At 60.4% G+C, this 18,029-nt stretch overlaps 1 protein-coding gene across 3 annotated transcripts in view; it reads right to left on the reverse strand.

The window, feature by feature from the left end:
* Positions 1 to 18,029, reverse strand: part of PLXND1 (plexin D1) — a 52,247-nt gene that overhangs the window by 14,768 nt on the left and 19,450 nt on the right. Inside the window, exons 3-20 of one of the 3 annotated variants that reach the window (XM_036869270.1) lie at positions 16,909 to 17,040; positions 16,514 to 16,614; positions 16,296 to 16,425; positions 14,778 to 14,940; positions 14,522 to 14,630; positions 13,994 to 14,096; positions 9,304 to 9,408; positions 6,667 to 6,756; positions 6,361 to 6,454; positions 5,255 to 5,409; positions 4,278 to 4,429; positions 3,310 to 3,409; positions 3,079 to 3,218; positions 2,148 to 2,315; positions 1,977 to 2,067; positions 1,539 to 1,802; positions 1,304 to 1,453; positions 324 to 438 (exon numbers count right to left, since the gene is read on the reverse strand). In XM_036869270.1, the coding sequence (XP_036725165.1) occupies positions 324 to 438; positions 1,304 to 1,453; positions 1,539 to 1,802; positions 1,977 to 2,067; positions 2,148 to 2,315; positions 3,079 to 3,218; positions 3,310 to 3,409; positions 4,278 to 4,429; positions 5,255 to 5,409; positions 6,361 to 6,454; positions 6,667 to 6,756; positions 9,304 to 9,408; positions 13,994 to 14,096; positions 14,522 to 14,630; positions 14,778 to 14,940; positions 16,296 to 16,425; positions 16,514 to 16,614; positions 16,909 to 17,040 (2,362 nt within the window). Of the gene's footprint in view, positions 1 to 323; positions 439 to 1,303; positions 1,454 to 1,538; positions 1,803 to 1,976; positions 2,068 to 2,147; positions 2,316 to 3,078; positions 3,219 to 3,309; positions 3,410 to 4,277; positions 4,430 to 5,254; positions 5,410 to 6,360; positions 6,455 to 6,666; positions 6,757 to 9,303; positions 9,409 to 13,993; positions 14,097 to 14,521; positions 14,631 to 14,777; positions 14,956 to 16,295; positions 16,426 to 16,513; positions 16,615 to 16,908; positions 17,041 to 18,029 lie in introns of all 3 variants that reach the window. The other 2 variants (XM_036869271.1, XM_036869269.1) reach the window with 2 other exon arrangements.

Below are 18,029 nucleotides of genomic sequence, written 5' to 3' on the forward strand. Positions count from 1 at the left end.
TCCCTGAACAGCCCTCTTATAAGTACCTTCAGCAGGCCCTACTGACTGGAGAACAAGGTTCCAAATCCCTCTGCGTGGCACTCAGGGCCCATCGCCTGGGCCCAGCACGCTTCTCAACAGCTGCTGTCCTCCACCCTTTGTGCTGTCGCTGGGGCACACTCCTCACCACCTCTGAGCGCCTCACCCGTTCCTACCTTCACGCCTTTGTTCAGTCTGCCCCGGCCCACTATGCCTTCTCTCCTACCCACGGATCTTCAGAGGGGCTGAGGCAAAGTGGGGTAGGTCTGCCCCCCGCAAAGCGACATGAGGGTGGGGCTCCTTACCAACCACGGAGAGCAGCAGCAGGACACTACAGATGACAATGGACACGATGATGGCGGTCTCACTGCCCCCCAGCTGCAGCGTGGCGATGGTCTGGTTGAAGTTCCCTACCTGGATCTGCACAGAGGTGGGGGGAGGGGGTTGTATCTTCCCTGGACTTACGCCCTGGCTCTTCTCCTCACTAGCTGTGTGGTCTTGAGCAAAGCACCTAACCTCTCTGAGCCTCAGATGCCACAAGTATAAGACAGAAAGAGCCCCACCCATCTCCTGGGGATGCTATGAGGGCTAAATGAGATGATGCCTGTCAAGCCCTTAGTCCCGAGCCTGGCACAGAAGGGAGACTCAATAAATACAGGCAACTGTGATTATTATTACAGCCTGGGAGGAGGAGCCAAAGAGCCGGTGGCCGGGCAGTTCATAGAGCCTGGCCATGTCCTGAAGTATGTGTAGGGCTGCCCAAGGACCAGGGGAGCAGGTGAGTTCTTAGGACTCAAAAGGCAGAACTGGGACTGGGGTACAGGTGAAAGGGAGCTTTTGCAGTCAGAGCCATCCTGGGTGGCATGTGCCACCTGGGAGGGAGTGAGCGCCCCATCTCGGGAGGCATGCAAGCCGGGTACAGTGCAGAAGAGATCCCATGTTCTGGGCCCTCTCTCCACTCCTGCTTCCCTCCCTCCATGACTCGGCATGGCGACTGGCGGCCCAGACTCTGGGTAGAGCAACAAGTGGAACGGGGACAACTTGTCATGGCCTCTGAGAGTCAGCTGGGGCTGATCACTGACCTTGAACAGGTCACTAAGTTTTTGGGTCTCAGTTTCCTCATCTGCCAAGTGGGGAGGTAAAGCTCCTCTTTGCCCTGGTTGTCTAAGCTTCTGAGCATGACAATGCTCAGCTGAGACGTGCCGGGCAGGGGGCAGATGCTCAGGCACTTGGGGCAAGACTGGGGGCCAAGCCCACCTCTGCCTCTAGTGCCCCGTCCACTCACTGTGATGGGCAGCTGCCCCTCTGCTGTGCCCAGGGACTCGTTGACCGAGCAGTGGATGACTCTCTCGGAGACGATCTGTATGTCACAGGCCACCTGGCCAATCTTGACCCGGTACTCGTGGCTCTCGAGGCCCAGGCCGTCCTGCTCCTTCTGTGGGAGCAGAAGGGGTGCTCGTGAGGCCTGTGGCTAAGCCCGGCCTGCTCACGCCCCCCACCTGGCACCCACTGGCACTCACGTGGATGACCAGGGTGAGGGGCTCCCCAGGGTGGTGCTTGATCCACTTCTCCCTCTTCGCCGTGGAGAACTGTGGGTCAGGGAGGTAGTCCAGGCGGAACCTGCTGCCCCGCTGGGCCTCCTCGGGGTCCAGGAGCTCCTCGTCCACGGCTGCCTCGTCTGCGTAGGCCCGGCCGTTGAGGAAGAAGTCCACGGGGGCTGAGGCATTGCTCAGGGCCCCGGGCGATGGGCAGGTGATGAGGGTGGAGTTAAGAACCTTGCAGAGCTGGTTGAGGGGGGCCGGGGCCAAGGTGGGGGATGGGAGGGATAGTCAGATGTGGAAAAAGAGGGGGAGAGAGAGAGGCAGAGACAGGAGAGGCAGAGATGAGGAGATGTGGCAGAGTGACGCCTGGTCAGCCGGGGCCGCAACCAGCCCTGCCTGCCGGGGCCCCGCCCTCACCGTGGGCTCCCGGCCGATGTGGTGCACGGCCATGGACACCTTCTGCACCATGTGGAAACGCTCGCCGGCCACCGTGATGGTCCTGCCGCCACTGCGGGGGGACAGCAAGCTCCGTGAGCCCAGGTGCAGCCCCGGAGAGTGCCCTGGCCTGGGGTCACGTCCAGGTCTCACCTGACGTGGCTGCGGCGGGGACTGATGGCCGTGATGACCGGGTTCTGCTTGTACCAGAAGGTGAGGTTGCCGTGCACGCAGCCGCGGCGCTCGAAGCGCACGCACACGGGCACGGGGGCCGGCAGGGCGCCCCCAGGCACCGTGCAGGTGATGCTGGTGTCCGTGCGCCTGCGGAGGACGCGGGCCTCGTCAGCAGGAACCCACCTCCGTCACTCCCCAGCGACCAACACCCCGTCACCTGGGGCACGTGGCCTGGGGTCCAGGCCTGCTCACCTGGCCCCCACCTCATACAGAAATCTTGTTTCCACATTCCCACTGCCGTACCTTTGCTTGGGCTGTCTGCCCCACCTTGGACACCCTGCCTTCTCTTCTCTGACCTGCCCCATCCCACCTCCTCCAAGAAGCCTTCCCAGAGAACCTCTCCTGGCTCCCGCTCCGGTGAGGGCCCTGCGCCCACAGCCCTGGAAGCTCTGACTTCTCCCAATTCTGACCCCCCTGGATGTTCCTAGCTCCTGTGACAGTGTCTGCTGTACCCTGAGGGCTGAGACTGTTGGGCTCATCTTGGTATCCACAGCAATGCCTATCAATGGCACCTGGTACACATTAAGTGCATAATAAAGACAAGTATTTCACCAAGAGGTTCTGGACCAGAACCCTGCCACTGGCCACACCCCTGGGCCAGCGGCAGCTCTCAGAGTGTGTACAATCATCACCGTTTTCCCTGCAGGTTAAGGTCATTTATGAAGTACCTACTGTATGCTGGGCACAGCACTTCCCACAAGTCACTGGTACTGTTCTTACCGGCTGAGAAAATTGAGGCTCAGAAAGAGGAAGGGGCTTGGCCAAGGGGACACAGCCAGTGAAGTCCCTGGTGATGCCTGGTGCAAGGACATCACCCCCAGCCCTCCAGCCCCCCGGCCCAGAGGCTTACACCAGCTCCATGCAGGGCTCCGTGTCATTCACCAGGACCTGGAGCTCGGAGCCCACATGGAGGTCGCTCCCGTGGATGGTGATCCTGGTGCCCCCTGCCTTGGGGCCCATGGCAGGCTCCAGGGAGTGAACCAGGGGCAGCTGTGGGGAGCAAGGCAGGCGGTCAGGCCTCAGGCCAGCCCGGGGTGAGCCTGGCAGGGTGGGCAGGGGGGTAGGCTGCAGCCTCCCTTACCACGTAGGAGAAGCGCTCCCGTGACCTGCCCTCCTTGGAGGCGTTCACCGTCACCACGTCCGAGAACGCCGCTGGGGCTGGCCCCGTGGCACACACGATCCTGGGGGAGGCGACTCTGGTCAAGGAGCAGCCAGCGGATCCTGGGGGCCCAGGCAGGTGCCACCTGGTTTCTCCCTCAAACAGTGGCCCCTGCTCCACCCCCCGGGAGTGTGAGCGCCCCATCCTTGCACTCAGCCACCCACCCGCCCACTCACACCTGGCGCTGGCATTTGGCCAGGACACCCAACGGCATTACCCATGTCGAAATACTGAGACAATTCCCTATCAGCTGGAAAACAGCCACTGAGTCCCCCAGGTGTCCCCCTGGTGCCAAGCTCTTCCCCGGGACCACCCCCGACCTGAGTTTACGACAGTTCTGCAGCTATAAGACAAGGGGATTGGATAAGATGGTCTTTGGGGATATTTGAAAGCTCTGCAACCATGAGAACATTTGCTGGGCTGGGAGACTGACGGCCTTATCTGCAAGCCTGACTTACAGCCTTCGGAAAGGAAACCCAGCTCATTCCCTGCCCTCCGGGCCAGGCTCCACAGCTGCAGGCCCAGACCTCTGCACCACACCAGCGGCTCCCCACACTTTCTTAGCAGCAATTTTTTTCATCGGAGCAAGGCTTCCGTGGAGGTAGGGCTGGTCTAGGGGAACACGGGAGGGCTTCCCAGGGGAGCAGGCGCTGGAGTGGTGTCCCGAGCAGGAAAGGGCAGGACGCATGGTGGGAATGGCCTGAGCAAAGTCCGGGAGACCCAGGAGTGAGACTTCTGGGGAGCAGAAGGGTGCCGAGGAGAGTGGGACGGCAGAGGGGGGAGGGGGGAGAAGAAAAGGGAGAGGGGAGGGCAGAGATGCAGCTGGCACTTCCGGGTGGGGTGGGGCCTGCGGTCACTCAGAATGGCTCCAGGCACTGCCCTCTACTCACTCCTCTGACACCGTGTATCTGTCGGCCAGCGGCTCACAGGCCACGCTGCCAATCCACACTCCACGGACCACGTCGCTGAGCCGCCGGCCCAGGTTCCTGCCGCGGATGGTCAGCAGGGTCCCGCCGTCCAAGGGGCCACTCAGGGGCTCAACCTGCCAGGCGACCGGAGAAAGGGGTGAATGGGGTTCAGAGGCTGGGATGCTGGCAGGCTCCCGGGGAGGCAGGGCCAGGCAGACCCATCACTGAGGGGAGGCTCTGAGAGCGCTGGCACCGCCAGCCACTTGGCAGGTCACTGGGGCTGCCAGAGAGGATGTGCATTTGTGATACTGAGCCGGCTTGGGTCTGGGGACACCAGTGCATAGGGACAGAGTCAGTGCTATTTGAGGGGCATCTCCTGGGGACACCGAGGTCCACTCCCAGCGGCCATGTCTGACCACATGCCCCTACATCCCAACCAGAGCTGACTGGGCCTGGGATGGGCACCTGACCCAGGCTAAGCCAAACAGACTCCTTCCCTGAGATTTTTTTCTTAATTAAAACTGAGGCTTCGGAGTTACTGGCAGCCCCCATTTTCACCTTATCAGCAAGGTTTCCCTGACCTCGCTATAAAATTTAGAGTCAATCAGCCCCAGCATCTCTTTCACCCCAGACTCCCAATGCCCCCGCCCTGCCCTGCTGTAGCACTTACCACCTTCTCTATGTAAATTATTTCCTTTCTCATTATTGTCCCCTAACCCCAAGTAAAACGTTAGCTCTATGAAGGCAGGTACTTGTTTCGTTCCCTGCTGTGTCTCTAGCACCGGGCAGGGCCTGGCACCCAGCAGGTGCGCAGGGGGTAACACAGTGCGCATGGGCCTGGGTGTGTGCAAGCACGCGTGCTGCGGGTCCCTGAGCCCACGTGGGCGCTGTACGTGTGCACATTCAGGCGTGTGGGTGCAACAGGCTTCAGAGCGGGGAGGTGGGGGCGGGGTGCTTACCGCTCGGATCTCGGGGGCGGGGCAGGTGTCAGGCAGGGGCTGCAGGGTCCCCCGCAGGCGGCAGCCGTCACTCCACACACACAGGTGGCCCAGGTCCTCCCGGCCCAGGCACTGGGAACAGTCGGGGCTGCCCATGGCGCAGTTATAGACCTCCACTGCGGGAGACACGGAGGCAGCACAGGTCAGCAGGGTCCTGTTCTTAGGGTCAGGACCCCATGAAGTTCTTAGTTTTCTCCAAACCCCCTGGGGGCTGTGCTAAGCACAGTGCAGCCACAGCCCCATTAACATTCATCCTCCCTGTGAATCTATCCAGCGGGAGCTGTTTATTAGCTCCATTTGACAAAGACATGAGGCTCAGAGAAGTAGAGTGACTTGCCCAAGGTCACACAGCCTGTGAGTAGCAGAGCGGGATTCATACCCAGGCCCGAGTGGGTCTCCTGAGCCCCCACGGAGCTCCAGGATGCTAGGGAACCACTGAGCAATGCGGGCTCTGTGAGCCTCAGACCAGACCCTCAGACTGGCACGAGGAGGACTGCAGGGCCAGTTCTCCAGGGCCTCAGGGTGTGCAGGGTGGTTCTGGGGCTTCTGTCTGGGACCTTCATAGTATGGATGTGGGGGGTGCCCATGTCCACCGAGATGTCTGAGACTCCCCATGAACAGACAGGTCCTTGGAGAGTTGATTCAGTACATATAATAAGAGCAAGGATACCAACCACCATATAGGGGCACAGACTGTATCCCAGACACCCTTGCAAGGCTTCGTGTGCATCATCTCAGCAAATCCTCACCACACCCTCTACGAAAGGGCCTCTGCCCTTGCTTCATATGAGGACGATAAGGCTCACAAAGGGAAGGGTAAGTAAGTACCTGGGGCTGCACAGCCACTGGCCTGGAGATGCCCCGAGGGCGTGGTGCCTGCCCAGAGTAGCTGCTCAATAATCAAGCGCTGAGTAACTGACCAGGCACAGAAAGGCCGGGCTGGGATCTGAGAGAGTGTGTGTGTTAGGGAACGGCAAGGTGGACACCTGAGCACAGGAATGAGTCCCCCAAGGCTGCGTCCCACCCACCGCGGCTGAGTCCCCTGAGGCCATGTGAGGCGCTCCCACCTGTCATGTGGTCAGGGCTGTCCAGGAATCGGGCTGGCCGCCCCTTTAGCTGGAGGCTGAGTGGAAACACCTGGCTCTTTTGGGTTGTGTGCAGCTGCAAAAGGACAGGAAAAACCATGAGAGGTGTGGATGGTGTCGGGTCTTTGTTGGGGGAGGGATGTCAGGGAGACAGATGAGGGCAGGGCTACTGGGGGCAGGGGGTCCAAAAAGAGGAGGTAGAAAGGAAGGAGTGTAGGGTCTGGACTTGCGGCAGGCCTCCCCTTCCCCTCTGCCCCCGACCCCCGCCGTTAAAGCTACACCACTCACCACCACTTGGTTGCAGCATACAGCTGATTCATTCACCCACACAGCCTCAAAGATCTCTTCTTGACCAAAGCTACATTCAAGCGCGGCACCCTTTGGCAGATGGGGGTTGGGGAGAGTCAGGTCAGCACCCCCTGCCCTGTACCTCCATCAGGACATCAGACACTGCTGTCCTGAAGAGTGGGCGTGGTCCTACTATCAGGCCTTTGCCTGGGCTGCACCTCCTCCAGGATGTCCTTCCTGGCCTCCATGTCCAGCGTTCGATGGAGGCAGGGGGTACAGGAACACCTAGAACCTTGGCCTTGTGCTCTCTCCATGCCACTAAAAGTCTCACCAACATCTCCCAATGGCCTAAACCCGGGGCCTTTCACTCCGCGGGTAAAGCCCTGACTCTTCAGCATGACCGACGTCCAAGGTTCATCCCAGTGAGACTCCACCTGCCCTTTAATGTCAACAATCCCCCGCCGCTGCCCCACAAGGCCTGGGACCAGCCACAGGACACATGTCGACACAGCACAGGCTGTCCTGCCCTCAGCCTTTGCCCAAGCCCATTCTTCCACCCAGCAAAACTCAACACAGCCTTCAAAATCCAGCTCAAATGTCCCATGTTTCAAAGCCTTCCCAGACTCCCCCCTCAAATCACAGGGGCACCCCTCACTTGACCATCCATCCATTCAGCAATGAACATTTGGGTGTGTGCCAGGGGCTCCATTAAGCTCCTAAAGCCTGTCCCCGACCCTGTATGCCAAGGACCACCCTTATCCCCTGTGCAGGCTCTGTCTACACCTGTCCCCCCACCCACTGGGGAGGGTTGGGGCTGGGTCTCAGCCCCTCTGACACCTCCAAGGGCAGTAGATGGCAGCTGAAATAGCTCAGGTTCTACTTTACACAGGCCCACCCAGGTTCGAATCCCACCTCTGCTACCTCCTAGATGTGTGACCCTGTGCAAGTGGCTCCTCCTCTCTGGGCCTCAGGTTTCTAAACTCTGCAACAGAAAGAGGCTGCTCTACTCTGCAGGATTCTAGGAAAACTGGAGATCGTGTTATCTTTAGTGGGTTGCACACTGTGGGTGCCTAATATATGCTGGCGGTTATTAGTATGCAAGAAGTGCTCAATAAATGCTTGCTGAAAGACTAAACAGGGCCAATTCCCCAATCCCGTCTTGCCCTCAGCCCAGCACAGGCCTCCGGGAGCAGCATCAGTAAATATCTGCTGAATGAACAAACCCGGGTTTTGAGTGTGTTAGGCCAGCTGCGTGGCAGGACTTCCTGTTTATGTCCCTGTCGCTGGCAGATGTGACACCCTGAGAAGATAGCAGGTCAGCAACTCCCCTGCCCTGCCCCCTCCCCGCTTCATTCTGAAACTGACACAGGAAAGTGGCTGTTGATAGGGCTGAGAGCTCACGTGTCCCTGCCACGCTGAGCTGGGAGGTGGGTCTGTCGTCCGAGTCCCGGGCTCAGGGCCGCAGGCCCAGCCTGTCCTGGGGCTCTGCAGGGCGCAGGCTCAGTGGACAGCGCTGCTGCAGAGCCCAGGCAGGGGGCTCTGCCCACCCCCACCCTCAGTGTTCCAGAAGCAGGCCCGGGGGGAGGAGGGCTGGGATCACTGAGGCCCCATGAAGCAGACACGTGCCCCCTGATTATACAGCTTGAAAGCAGCAGCCAGGACCCAAACCCAGGCCTTGGGCCTCCCCATGCCAGGCTCCTGTAGCCCAGGGGAGCGGCACAGCCCTCCACATGGGTCCAGGCCCCTTGCTGCCCCTGGAGGCTCTTCCCAACCATTGCAGGGAAGAGCTTGAGGGCCCAGGGCAGGGCCGCCATGCCCCTCACTGAGCTGCAGCCCCTGCCACGAGGCTGCCTGACGCATCCCAGATGCCTGGCATGTGGCCCCCACGTGTGACAGCCGTCACGGGCCTCGGCTCCCCCGTGGAAGCGACAGATGGCAAGTCCCCAGAAGCTGGGGAGGGGGTGGCTGGCATGCTTCCAGGACTCATCAACACTTCCCACCCAGGACGCTCCTCCAGGAGGGACCCAGAAAGGGGCTGTGTCCCTTCCCCCAGCCCAGATGGGCAGGGGGAAGGGAAGACTGGTTGTAGGGAAGAGCACTCAACAAGGAGTCCAGGGCTAGGGTGCAAGTCCAGCCCTATGTCGTGTGACCTGGAGGCACCTGCGTCCCCTTCCTAGGCCTCATTTTCCCCACCTGGACGGCAAAGGGGTTCTCTGGCCATTCTCCAGGGAAGACATGTCAGCCACGAACTGGGAAGGTGTGTCCAGGGTCACAACTCAGCCTGGGGGCTAGGGCAGGGCGGGCATAATATGGACAGTGTCACTCATGGGCTGCGGCACTGGGCGGGGCTGGGCCTGGATCTGTCAGGGGAGCTTTAGAGGGTAGAAGGGTCTGGGGGTCCTGGCCAGGCTTTCCCGCAGGCGCTGGGGGCGGCCTGCTGTCCCCATGGTCTGGCCCTCCCCGCCCACTTTCCTGTTCCCCCAGCTCCGTGCAACCACAGCGGGGCTTTCTCAAACATAGCCTGGAAACTCAGAGGAAGGAAACCAAAGCATGGGTGGTGGGCCCAGAGCAGGGTCCCCCCATCCGGGACGACACTCTCCCAGCCCTCCGCCCCACCCCCGCCCAGCCTTCACTTACCTGGAAGAAGGCGGCGTTGGCCAGATGCACCGGGATGCTCTGGGAGCTGCCCGTGGGCATGGGAGCCAGGGCGGAGGGCAGGATCTGCGGGCAGTCCTGAGGGCTCTGCAGTCAAAACCCAAGGAGGTGGGGCTGGCACTGGGGCATTTCGGAAGAGACGGGGTTCACGACCACCCCAGCCAGCCTGCGCAGCCCCGTCTCCCCGGGGAGGCACCAGGCAGCCCGGGGAAGTGAGGAAACACTACTAACAAAATGTAGCAGCCACACCTACTGAGGACTGCGTGCCCACTGCCTCCCACATACCATCTCACTTGACCCTCACGGCGAGACCTACGAGCAGGAGAATGCATTGGCCCCATTTCGCAGACGAGGACACTGAGGCACAGAGAGATGCAGTACCCTGCCCAGTGGAACTGGGTCCCCATGGCCGCTCCACCGCGTGCCTCTCAGAGGAAACCTCCCCGTCTCTGGGCCTCACCTTTCCCAGCTGTAAAATGAGGGGCTCTACCACTTTCTGGGACTCCACCCAGCTCTGGAGTTCTGGTTTCCAGGTTAACTCACGATAAATGATTCAGAAAAGAGAAACCCCAGACTTCTGAACAGCCCACGGGAAACAGGCTGTGAGCGCCCTGGTGCCGCCAGGCTCCAGACCCCTCCCCATTGCCTGGGCGAGTCACAGGCCTCTGGGTGGAGGTGCCAGCTCCGGGGAAGTCCTGCGGAGGGCCTGGACATCCGCATTCCGCGGAGCCACAGAGGCGACTTCAAAAAAGGAAGGAAGTTAGGGAAGGGGGAGGGAGGTATGAACCCGAGGTTCAGAGAGGAGGGGAGCTACCTGAGGGCAGAGGGCAGAGTTGCCCTTTGAATTCCCATCTGTCTGACTCTCGGGCCAGAGACTGAGGCCTGAAACTGAGGGCCAGGGACCAGGGGTCTTTACTCCTTATTGTTAATCAGACAGGGAGCTCCTTCAGGGGACCCTCAGGGGCCCAGCATAAAACCAGAGCTCGAGGGATGCCAAAGCCATCTTTACTATCATTGGCCACGGTCATAAGTGACCATGGTAGTGACAGCAGTAGCGGCCAGCTGACAAAGCCCTCCCTGTGCACCTGGACACTCTGGAGCACTTTGCACAGTATTAATTCAACAAGTCCTTCTCCCAACAACCCTATGAGGAAGGTACCATCATTACACCCATTTTACAGACTAGGATATCGAGGCACAGAGAAACAAAGTGGTTTGCCCAAGCACAGCGGGCTCTAGTTGTCCAGAATGTTTGCTGACCTCCAGGCCAGAAACCTCGCCCAGACTGGTGAGTCTCCCTGAGAGCCGACCACAGGGGCCTTGGCCAAAGAGGCAACATGGCTGGGCCCAGGTGGGGCCTCCTCCTCCTCAGCTGACCACGCTGCGGGGCTGGGAGGTAGCAGCTGGTGTCCACTCGCTGTGTGACCCACAAGTCTGTCTCTCTCTGAGCTGCTGTCCTGTGCCATCCATGTGTAAACCCCCTGGAGTTTCCGGGAATGGAACCCACATGTTTCTAATCGGGTTTCACAGCCGCTGCCAGCCCGCTTCACAGCTGGCTGGGGGCCCTGCGGCTCTGTCCTCCCAGCTCCCCCCCACCTGAGGGTAGGTGGCCAACGGCGGGGGCTGGAGGGGTGAGGGCTTGGGAAGGGGGAGCTTCCACAAGAGTGCCCCCAGAGGAAATGACGCAGGACCATCCCTGAGGGCCCCTACTCCCCTTGATCTTTATGACCCACGACCACCTGGATGCTTGTACCCACTCTACAGAGTGGGAGCAAGGCTGAGAGTGCGGGCGCATCTTTGCCCTCTTTCGGCACCTCCCCCAGGGTTGGCTAACCCTCCTTGGGGACAGCTGGCACAGCTGCTGCCAGCTTCCAGCCCCCACCATCTGCCTCCAAGTCTGCCTTGGCCAGTGGGGAATTTCCTCAACCCCCAGGCCTGTGGTTTGGGAGGGCTGACCCTACTTCCTAGCCCCAGGGATGGGCGGGTACCCAGGCCCGTCCTGGACTCAGCAATTGGTATGGGGAGTGAACGTGACCCAGTTCCCCTGGAACTTCCGCAGAACCGACGAGGAAGTCTCCTGGGGCCGCTGGGGGATCAGGACCCTGCCCCGGGCTGCTGAGGCCATCTCGCTGCCAAGAGCGGGGGGCCTGCCTGAGAGTGGAGGCCACTCAGCGGGGTGGGGAGGCCCCGCTGACACTGCTGGAGCCCCTGGATCCAGCTGTGCCTGAAGGGATGCCGCCCCTCGGACTCTGTACTCACACAAGCCACGTGATTCTGTTGGGGCCGAGGCCAGTTTGAGCTAGGGCTTCCCTGCTCGCAAAGGACTGGGGCCTCTCTGTCCCATCCCAAGCAGAGCCGTCAATGCCGCAGAAAGAGGCCGAGCGGCTTCTCCCCTTTGCCAGAGCGTAGCTGCAGGCTCAGGAAACCACGGCCGACTGACCGAACTCTGGGCAGAGCTGAGAAGGCGGGAGACCAGGAGTTGGGGGGAACAGATGCCAGGGCAGCAATGCCAGGAGCCACAGAAAGCCCAGATGTGAGCCCAGTGTGTGCCATTTCACAGGGGGCCTCACCTGTCTCCACACTGGAGTTCACAGACTCCCCCCCAAGGTCTTTCTAAGCTCAAGAGTTGAGAGCTGGGGTCCCAATCCAGCGGAGCACTGGGTGGCCCTGGGACCCTGAACCCACCTGACCTGTTCCTTCCCTGCCCTTCTGCACCGCTCCCAGCCCCTGTAAACTTCCCCCGCATTCCCACCAAACTACCCTCTCCACCGGCTCCTAACCACCTTCATGGAGGCGTCTATCCAGGCTCCCCACCAAGAGACCCTCCCCTTCCATCTGCCCAAACCCTCCTTGCTTCTGGCCGAAAGTCACACCGCCTTGGGGTGGCCACACCCTCCTTGGACAACTGAAAGTGGAGGATGCAGCGCCTTCCTTAGTCTCCTCCCCTCCGCGGAAAAGCCGGAGCCCTCCGCCTGGCATCCTGCACTCCCCGGTTTCCTTCCTCTGGGGCCCACGAGGGAACGGGAAGTGAGAGAAGACTCAGCCCCTAGCACCTGCCTTCCCAGAGGCACCTCTCTGGCTTGGCCCAAGCCCTACCGCCTCCTCCCAGCTCCTGAGGGGTCCGGGAGGATGTGCAGACCCCGCTGCCTGCCGCCCGATCAGAGGCATGGCGCCTCCACGGCTAACTGGCACTTAATTAAACGCCAAATTAAGCATCGGTTCAGAAGCTCCTGCAGGCCCAGCGTGGGAGCTGCCTCTTTTCCCACTGGATTGCCATAATCCTCTAAGACAGGCCCTCTCTGCACCCTGCTCAACCCTGACCTGCAGAGCCGCAGACCTGGGAGAGAGTGGTTCACGGGGGCACTGCCACAGATACACCTCCAGGCTGGTGAGCTCCTGTGCATCTGTTAGGACCCAGCAGAAGGTTCCCCTCCCAGAGAAGTCCTCCCTGTCCCATCCAGCAGAGTGGCCACCTACTGTGTGTCAAGTATGAAGTTGGTACCTTACAGACAGGTGTAACTCCAGATGCCCGCCCCAGCCTTTGAAATAGGCTCCGTTTTACAGATGGGGAAATAGGCACAGAGAGGTCTGGCAGCTTGCCCGGGATCACACAGCCACAACTCACACCTCAGGTTCTGGGTTCACGACGGGGAGGGCAGAACTGTGTCTAACCTGGCGCTTTCCCAGTGCCTAGGACACACCCAGGCATACAACAGGTGCTCAATAAGTGAAGTGTTGAGGCTGGGTCCTCCTCGCCCCAGTATCCTAGGGTAGAGCACAGGAGGCAGGCTGCCGGCATGAATGCTTCACAGTGACATTCATCAAGTCTCTACTGTATACACAGCCCAGGGCTGGGGCCGGAAGGAGATGTCGGCCCCAAACGAGAGCAGGAGTCCTGGCTGGCCGAGACTGGAGTCCCAGCGCCCACTGCAGAGGCTCGGAGCCTCCCCTGGGATTTGGCCACACAGCCTCTACCGGGCCTCTCTCCCAGCACTGGAAACCCCACGTTACTGCATCACTGCTCTGAGTTTAAGCATTGCTCCTGCTGGACACCTCTTCCTCAAAGCAGTTCTGAGGCTCAGGCAGGAGGGGCTGAGACCACAGGATTCCAGGCTCAGGCCATGAAGTCCCTCCTCAGCATTGCTCGTTGGCACCTGCCATGGGCAGGCTAGGCTTTGGGGATTCCTGACGAGGTTCTCTGAGCCCAGAGCCAAGAGGCTGGGGCTTCAGTTGCTCTGGGGACTGGTACTCTCTAGGGTTGCTGAAAATGTTGAAGGTAAAATTGAAAACTAGCACAATGTGCAGAAAGGGGCCTCCTCCTACAGCTGGAAGCGTCAACTGGCTCAGGCTTTTCTGGGGGTCAGCAGAGCTAAAAGTGAAAAACATGGCCAGGCTTTCACCCCAAAATGCCATTTTGAAGAACTGGTCTCCAGGGAATAATCAAGGCCGTGCACAGCGCCCTGGACGTATCCGAACGCAAAAAAGAAACAGGAAGGATCGGCATGTCTAACAAGAGGGGATTGGTTAAACGCACTGTGAGGTGATGAGCCCGGCACAGCTGTTAAATCTGGAGCAAAGGAAGAAAATTTAACGATACGGAAATGTTCTCAACATACTAAATGGGAAAAAATGGACCACTGGAGGCAGAGGGCACCCCTTGGGCCTGGCTTACCGTGGGATTTGGTGAGGCCTCACACCGAGACTGGTTGGAAACACAGGAGTGCTGCTGGGTGCACCAGAAACAGGGCCACTGTGCCGACAGGCAGCTGGTGCAGCTGGAAGACAAGGGAGGCCCTCAGCTACCCGGCTCCCAACCCCGGTGCCCAGGAACTGGGACCCAGGGATGCAGATCCCAGCACAGGGAAAGGTCTTTCTCAACATCAGAGTGGCCGAGAGGGGCTGGGCACTCTGTTAGGTAGTGAGCTTCCTGCTGCAAGAGGTATGCAAGGAGGAAATAGGCAAGCAGGGCCTTTAGGAGACTAAGTTAATTAAGTGTAATCAAAGCACTTCTCTCGGCCTCTACTAGCCTGGGTGCTCACAGATGCCGGGCACTGGGTGACGAGTTTGTTGCACAAACGTGCTGGCGAGTGAACAACCAAGAGTCCTGTCTGCCTCTGGGACACCATCATTTCTCTTCCCCAGGCTTCCCCAGGAGCAGAACCTCCTCCCGCCACCTGGAAGCAGCCCCCGCCCCACTCACGCTGTGTGGGGATACACCTGCCCAACGCGGCCGCAGTCGTAGATGGTGAAACTGGCCCTGACGATGTTCTGCCCGTTGACCCTCACTGCCATCTCGACGGTCACATGGTCTGAAACAGAGCAGGGGATCCAGGGAGAGAAGAACAAGGGAGCAGGGGGTCTCAGAGGCTGTGATATCAGGACCCCCATGCCTGAGATTCTACCACCTGAGAGCCCCCATCTGGCTGTCCCCACAGCCCAGGCAGTGAAGTGCTTACCTCGGTGGGGTGGGAAGGGCGGGAACTGGTTCCTCGGCAGGAGGTTGCAGTAGGCGATCTGGTGGCCAAAGGCAGGGCCCGGGACCCGAGCCACAGTGTGGATGTCGTTTCCATAGTCACAGGCCATCTCCATGCCGCTGAGGCTGGGCAGGCTCCCTGAGATCTGCAGGATCATACCCTGGAGGCCAGGGCCCTTAGCTGGGGGGGGTGGGGAACGGGGCGTGGGGGTGGAGGAAGGCCACTCCCCACGACGCCCCACTCCCGCCCTGTAACCCTGGGAGAAGAGGTGGTGGGTGGTCAGGCCTCCACGCCAGAGGGCTGCAGCCTACATGGGCCTCAGTTTCCCCATTTGCAAAATGAAACTGACCATATTACAGTAGCCAGAGGCGCTGCATGATGCGGCCCCTGTGACCTCAGACTCCATCCTCTGATACTCTCTCAAATCATGAGTCTTGCTCCCACCTCAGGGCCTTTGCACTGGCGGTTCCCTCTGCCCAGATACTCACCCTGGCTTCCTATCTCTGCTCAGATGTCGTCTTTGCAGTGAGCCCCCCACCTCGACCTGGTCTAAAATGTCAACACTCCCCCACAACCTACTCGCTCTCCACCCCGTTCTCTGCTCTGCTTTCTTTTTCTCTATAGTACTTATCACCATCTTGGCATTTTATCTTGCTTCGTCTCTCTCCCTTATGAGCGTGTCAACCCCTCAAGGGCCAGGCGTTTGTCTATCTTGCTCACTGCTGTGTCCCCAAGTCTAGGCCTGCACGTGGCACACAGCCAGTTTGCTTGACCAGATGACGTGTGTGCAGGACTGTGATATGCAGTGATGGGGAGGAGGGCGCCGAGGAGCCCCAGGACCTGTCTGGGCCGTCAGAGCCATCATCTCCCCGAGGTGACAGAGGAAGATGCCAGCCTCAGAGAAGTCACTGAGGGCAGGGCTGGGTGGGACCCAAGCCTGTCTGTCCCTCAGCCCCCGCCAGGGCCTGGAACACCCCTGCCCAGAGGCTGCCTGCTACAGGTAAGCAGCAGGCTGCGGCAGCTCTAGGCCCTCCTGGACACGGGTGAGGGGGTAGCTACTTGCCCCCATGCTGCAGATTCATCTGTTTCCCAGCTCAAGAAACAGCAGTCTGGCACTTGGTGGCCTCCCCCGACCCCGTACTGGGGCCAGAGAAAGGCAGGATGTGAGATGGGGGTGCTGGCTCTCCTCCCATCTGCCAACTTGCCCCCCCTTTTCTGGGACTCTGGAGCCCACCCACTTGAATTCAAACCCCAGCTTTGCCACTCCCTCACTGTATGACCTTGAACAAGTCACTTTACCGCTCTGGCCTCAGTTTCCTCATCTGTAAAATGGGGATGTTAAGACCATCCGGTCGTTATTGTTCTCGTCATCTGCCTCCAGGTCCCTGGGGTGCTATGCGCAGGAGTCTCCACCTCTCAGGGTTTGGGTGCCAGGTGAAGGGCTGCTCTCCACCCGTACTTCTGAGCCCAGAGCTGGGTCCTGGCTCCCCAGAGACTCACCGGGTACTCTTGGTGCACATCGATCTCGGCCGGCAGGACGGTCATGGTGGGACAGCGGCCGGGGCCCTCACTGGCACTGGTCCAGAAACGCGGCTGGCTGGAGTTGGTGCAGTCCTGCTGCAGGGTGCACCTGGGGCGGCACGGCACAGGTCAGGACGCAGGGGGGCTCCCCCACCCCGACGGCCTCCCTGGCCCAGCCCCCGTCTCAGGGGTCTCACCGCGTCTCCAGGGCACACCAGCCGCAGTAGGCGTCGGCCGCACCCACGCAGTCCCCGCAGGTGGTGTGCACAGCACACGCGGCGACTTTCACCCTGGCCATCTAGAGGCAGAGGCAGGGGCCCAGATCAGAGGGGCTGCCGGCCCCTCCCAGGGGAGTCAGCACGGCGAGGGCCGTGAGAGGCTGGGGAAACTGAGGCTCGATGCCGTAATGGGGGAAACACAGGGAACAAGGCTTCCCTGCAGAGGTGATGCCTGCGCTGCGAGGTGCGGATGAGCAGGCCGGGGGGTGAGGGCGGAGGCGCTCCCAGCAGGAGCAGCAGCACGTGCAAAGGCAAGGCAAGCAAGAGAGCTCAGCTCGTCCTGGGACCTCGTCACACGGAGGCTCGGGCCTTACCTGGTGGGACGTCATCAGATAGAGGTAACCGGGGTCTGCGGGGTCAAACTGCATGACGTGGTGCACAGGCTCCCCGTAGGCCACCGTCACCACCTTCCTGCTCACCACCTGCATGCTCTCGTTCAGGTTGATCTGGGGCGGGGGGGAGCCGTCAGGGGATGGTGCGCCAGGAGGGTGCCCCGGCAGGGGGAGGCCGAGTGTGGGGGACCTGCCCTGGGGGTAGGGGCTGACCCGGGCTTGGAGTCTCCGCCTCTGCCCCTCTCTCGGGCCCTTCCAGGACTGGCAGAGGGTCACTCTACACTTTTGCCTCTGTTGTGCCCCTACCAGGGCCTCCCTCGCTGCCCTTCATGGGCACATCCAACCCTGTGAATAGGTTCCGGCTTCACAGTTTACAAAACATTCTCTGGGAGGCCGTTGGGCATCATGCCAAGGAGCAGGGACTTGGGTTTGAATCCTGGCCTTGACATTTACAAGCTGCACAAAGTACAAGTTGTCCAGGTCACTTCCCCTCTCTGAGCTAATGGGGCTGACGACGATACCTGCCCCGCGTGACCATGAAGTGTGCTAAAGAAGATGTGGGCGAAGCGCTGCTAGGGCCAGGCCCGGGAGAAGCTGCACAGCCACCCGTCTCATCCCTCCCCTCTCACGCCCATCTCACAGATGAGGAAACTGAGCCCCAGAGAAACCAAGGGACTTGGTAAGAGTCCTAAAATGAAGATGCCTCAGGGTCGCGATGCAAGCCTAGGCCTGTCTGACCCCAGAGACCAAGGCTGGGGCTGGGGTGTGGGGTCCAATGTCCAGGCAGGAGAAGGACCAGGACTAGCTAGGGCCTGGAAGCTTCTCTGGCTGAGGGCCCCTCTGCATGTCCCCCAGAGAACTGACAAGGCTGATCAGAGACCCATCAAACTGCTCTCTTCCGGCTGGTCTCACAACCCCAACATGCTGCCCTGTCAAGGTCCTGCCAAGCCCTGAGCTGGGGTCAGGGGTCTAGATGCCTCCCTGGGGTCTCCTACCACCCAGCCCTCCTCGGTGGGCTCCAAAACCTTTAATGGCTCCTCCTGCTTACGGCATCAACTTGTTCTGGCATTCAAGGCCCTGACGATCCATCTCAGCTTACTCCA

Source organism: Balaenoptera musculus, chromosome 11, assembly GCF_009873245.2.
Source record: "Balaenoptera musculus isolate JJ_BM4_2016_0621 chromosome 11, mBalMus1.pri.v3, whole genome shotgun sequence".
NCBI classification, from domain to species: Eukaryota; Metazoa; Chordata; class Mammalia; order Artiodactyla; family Balaenopteridae; genus Balaenoptera; species Balaenoptera musculus.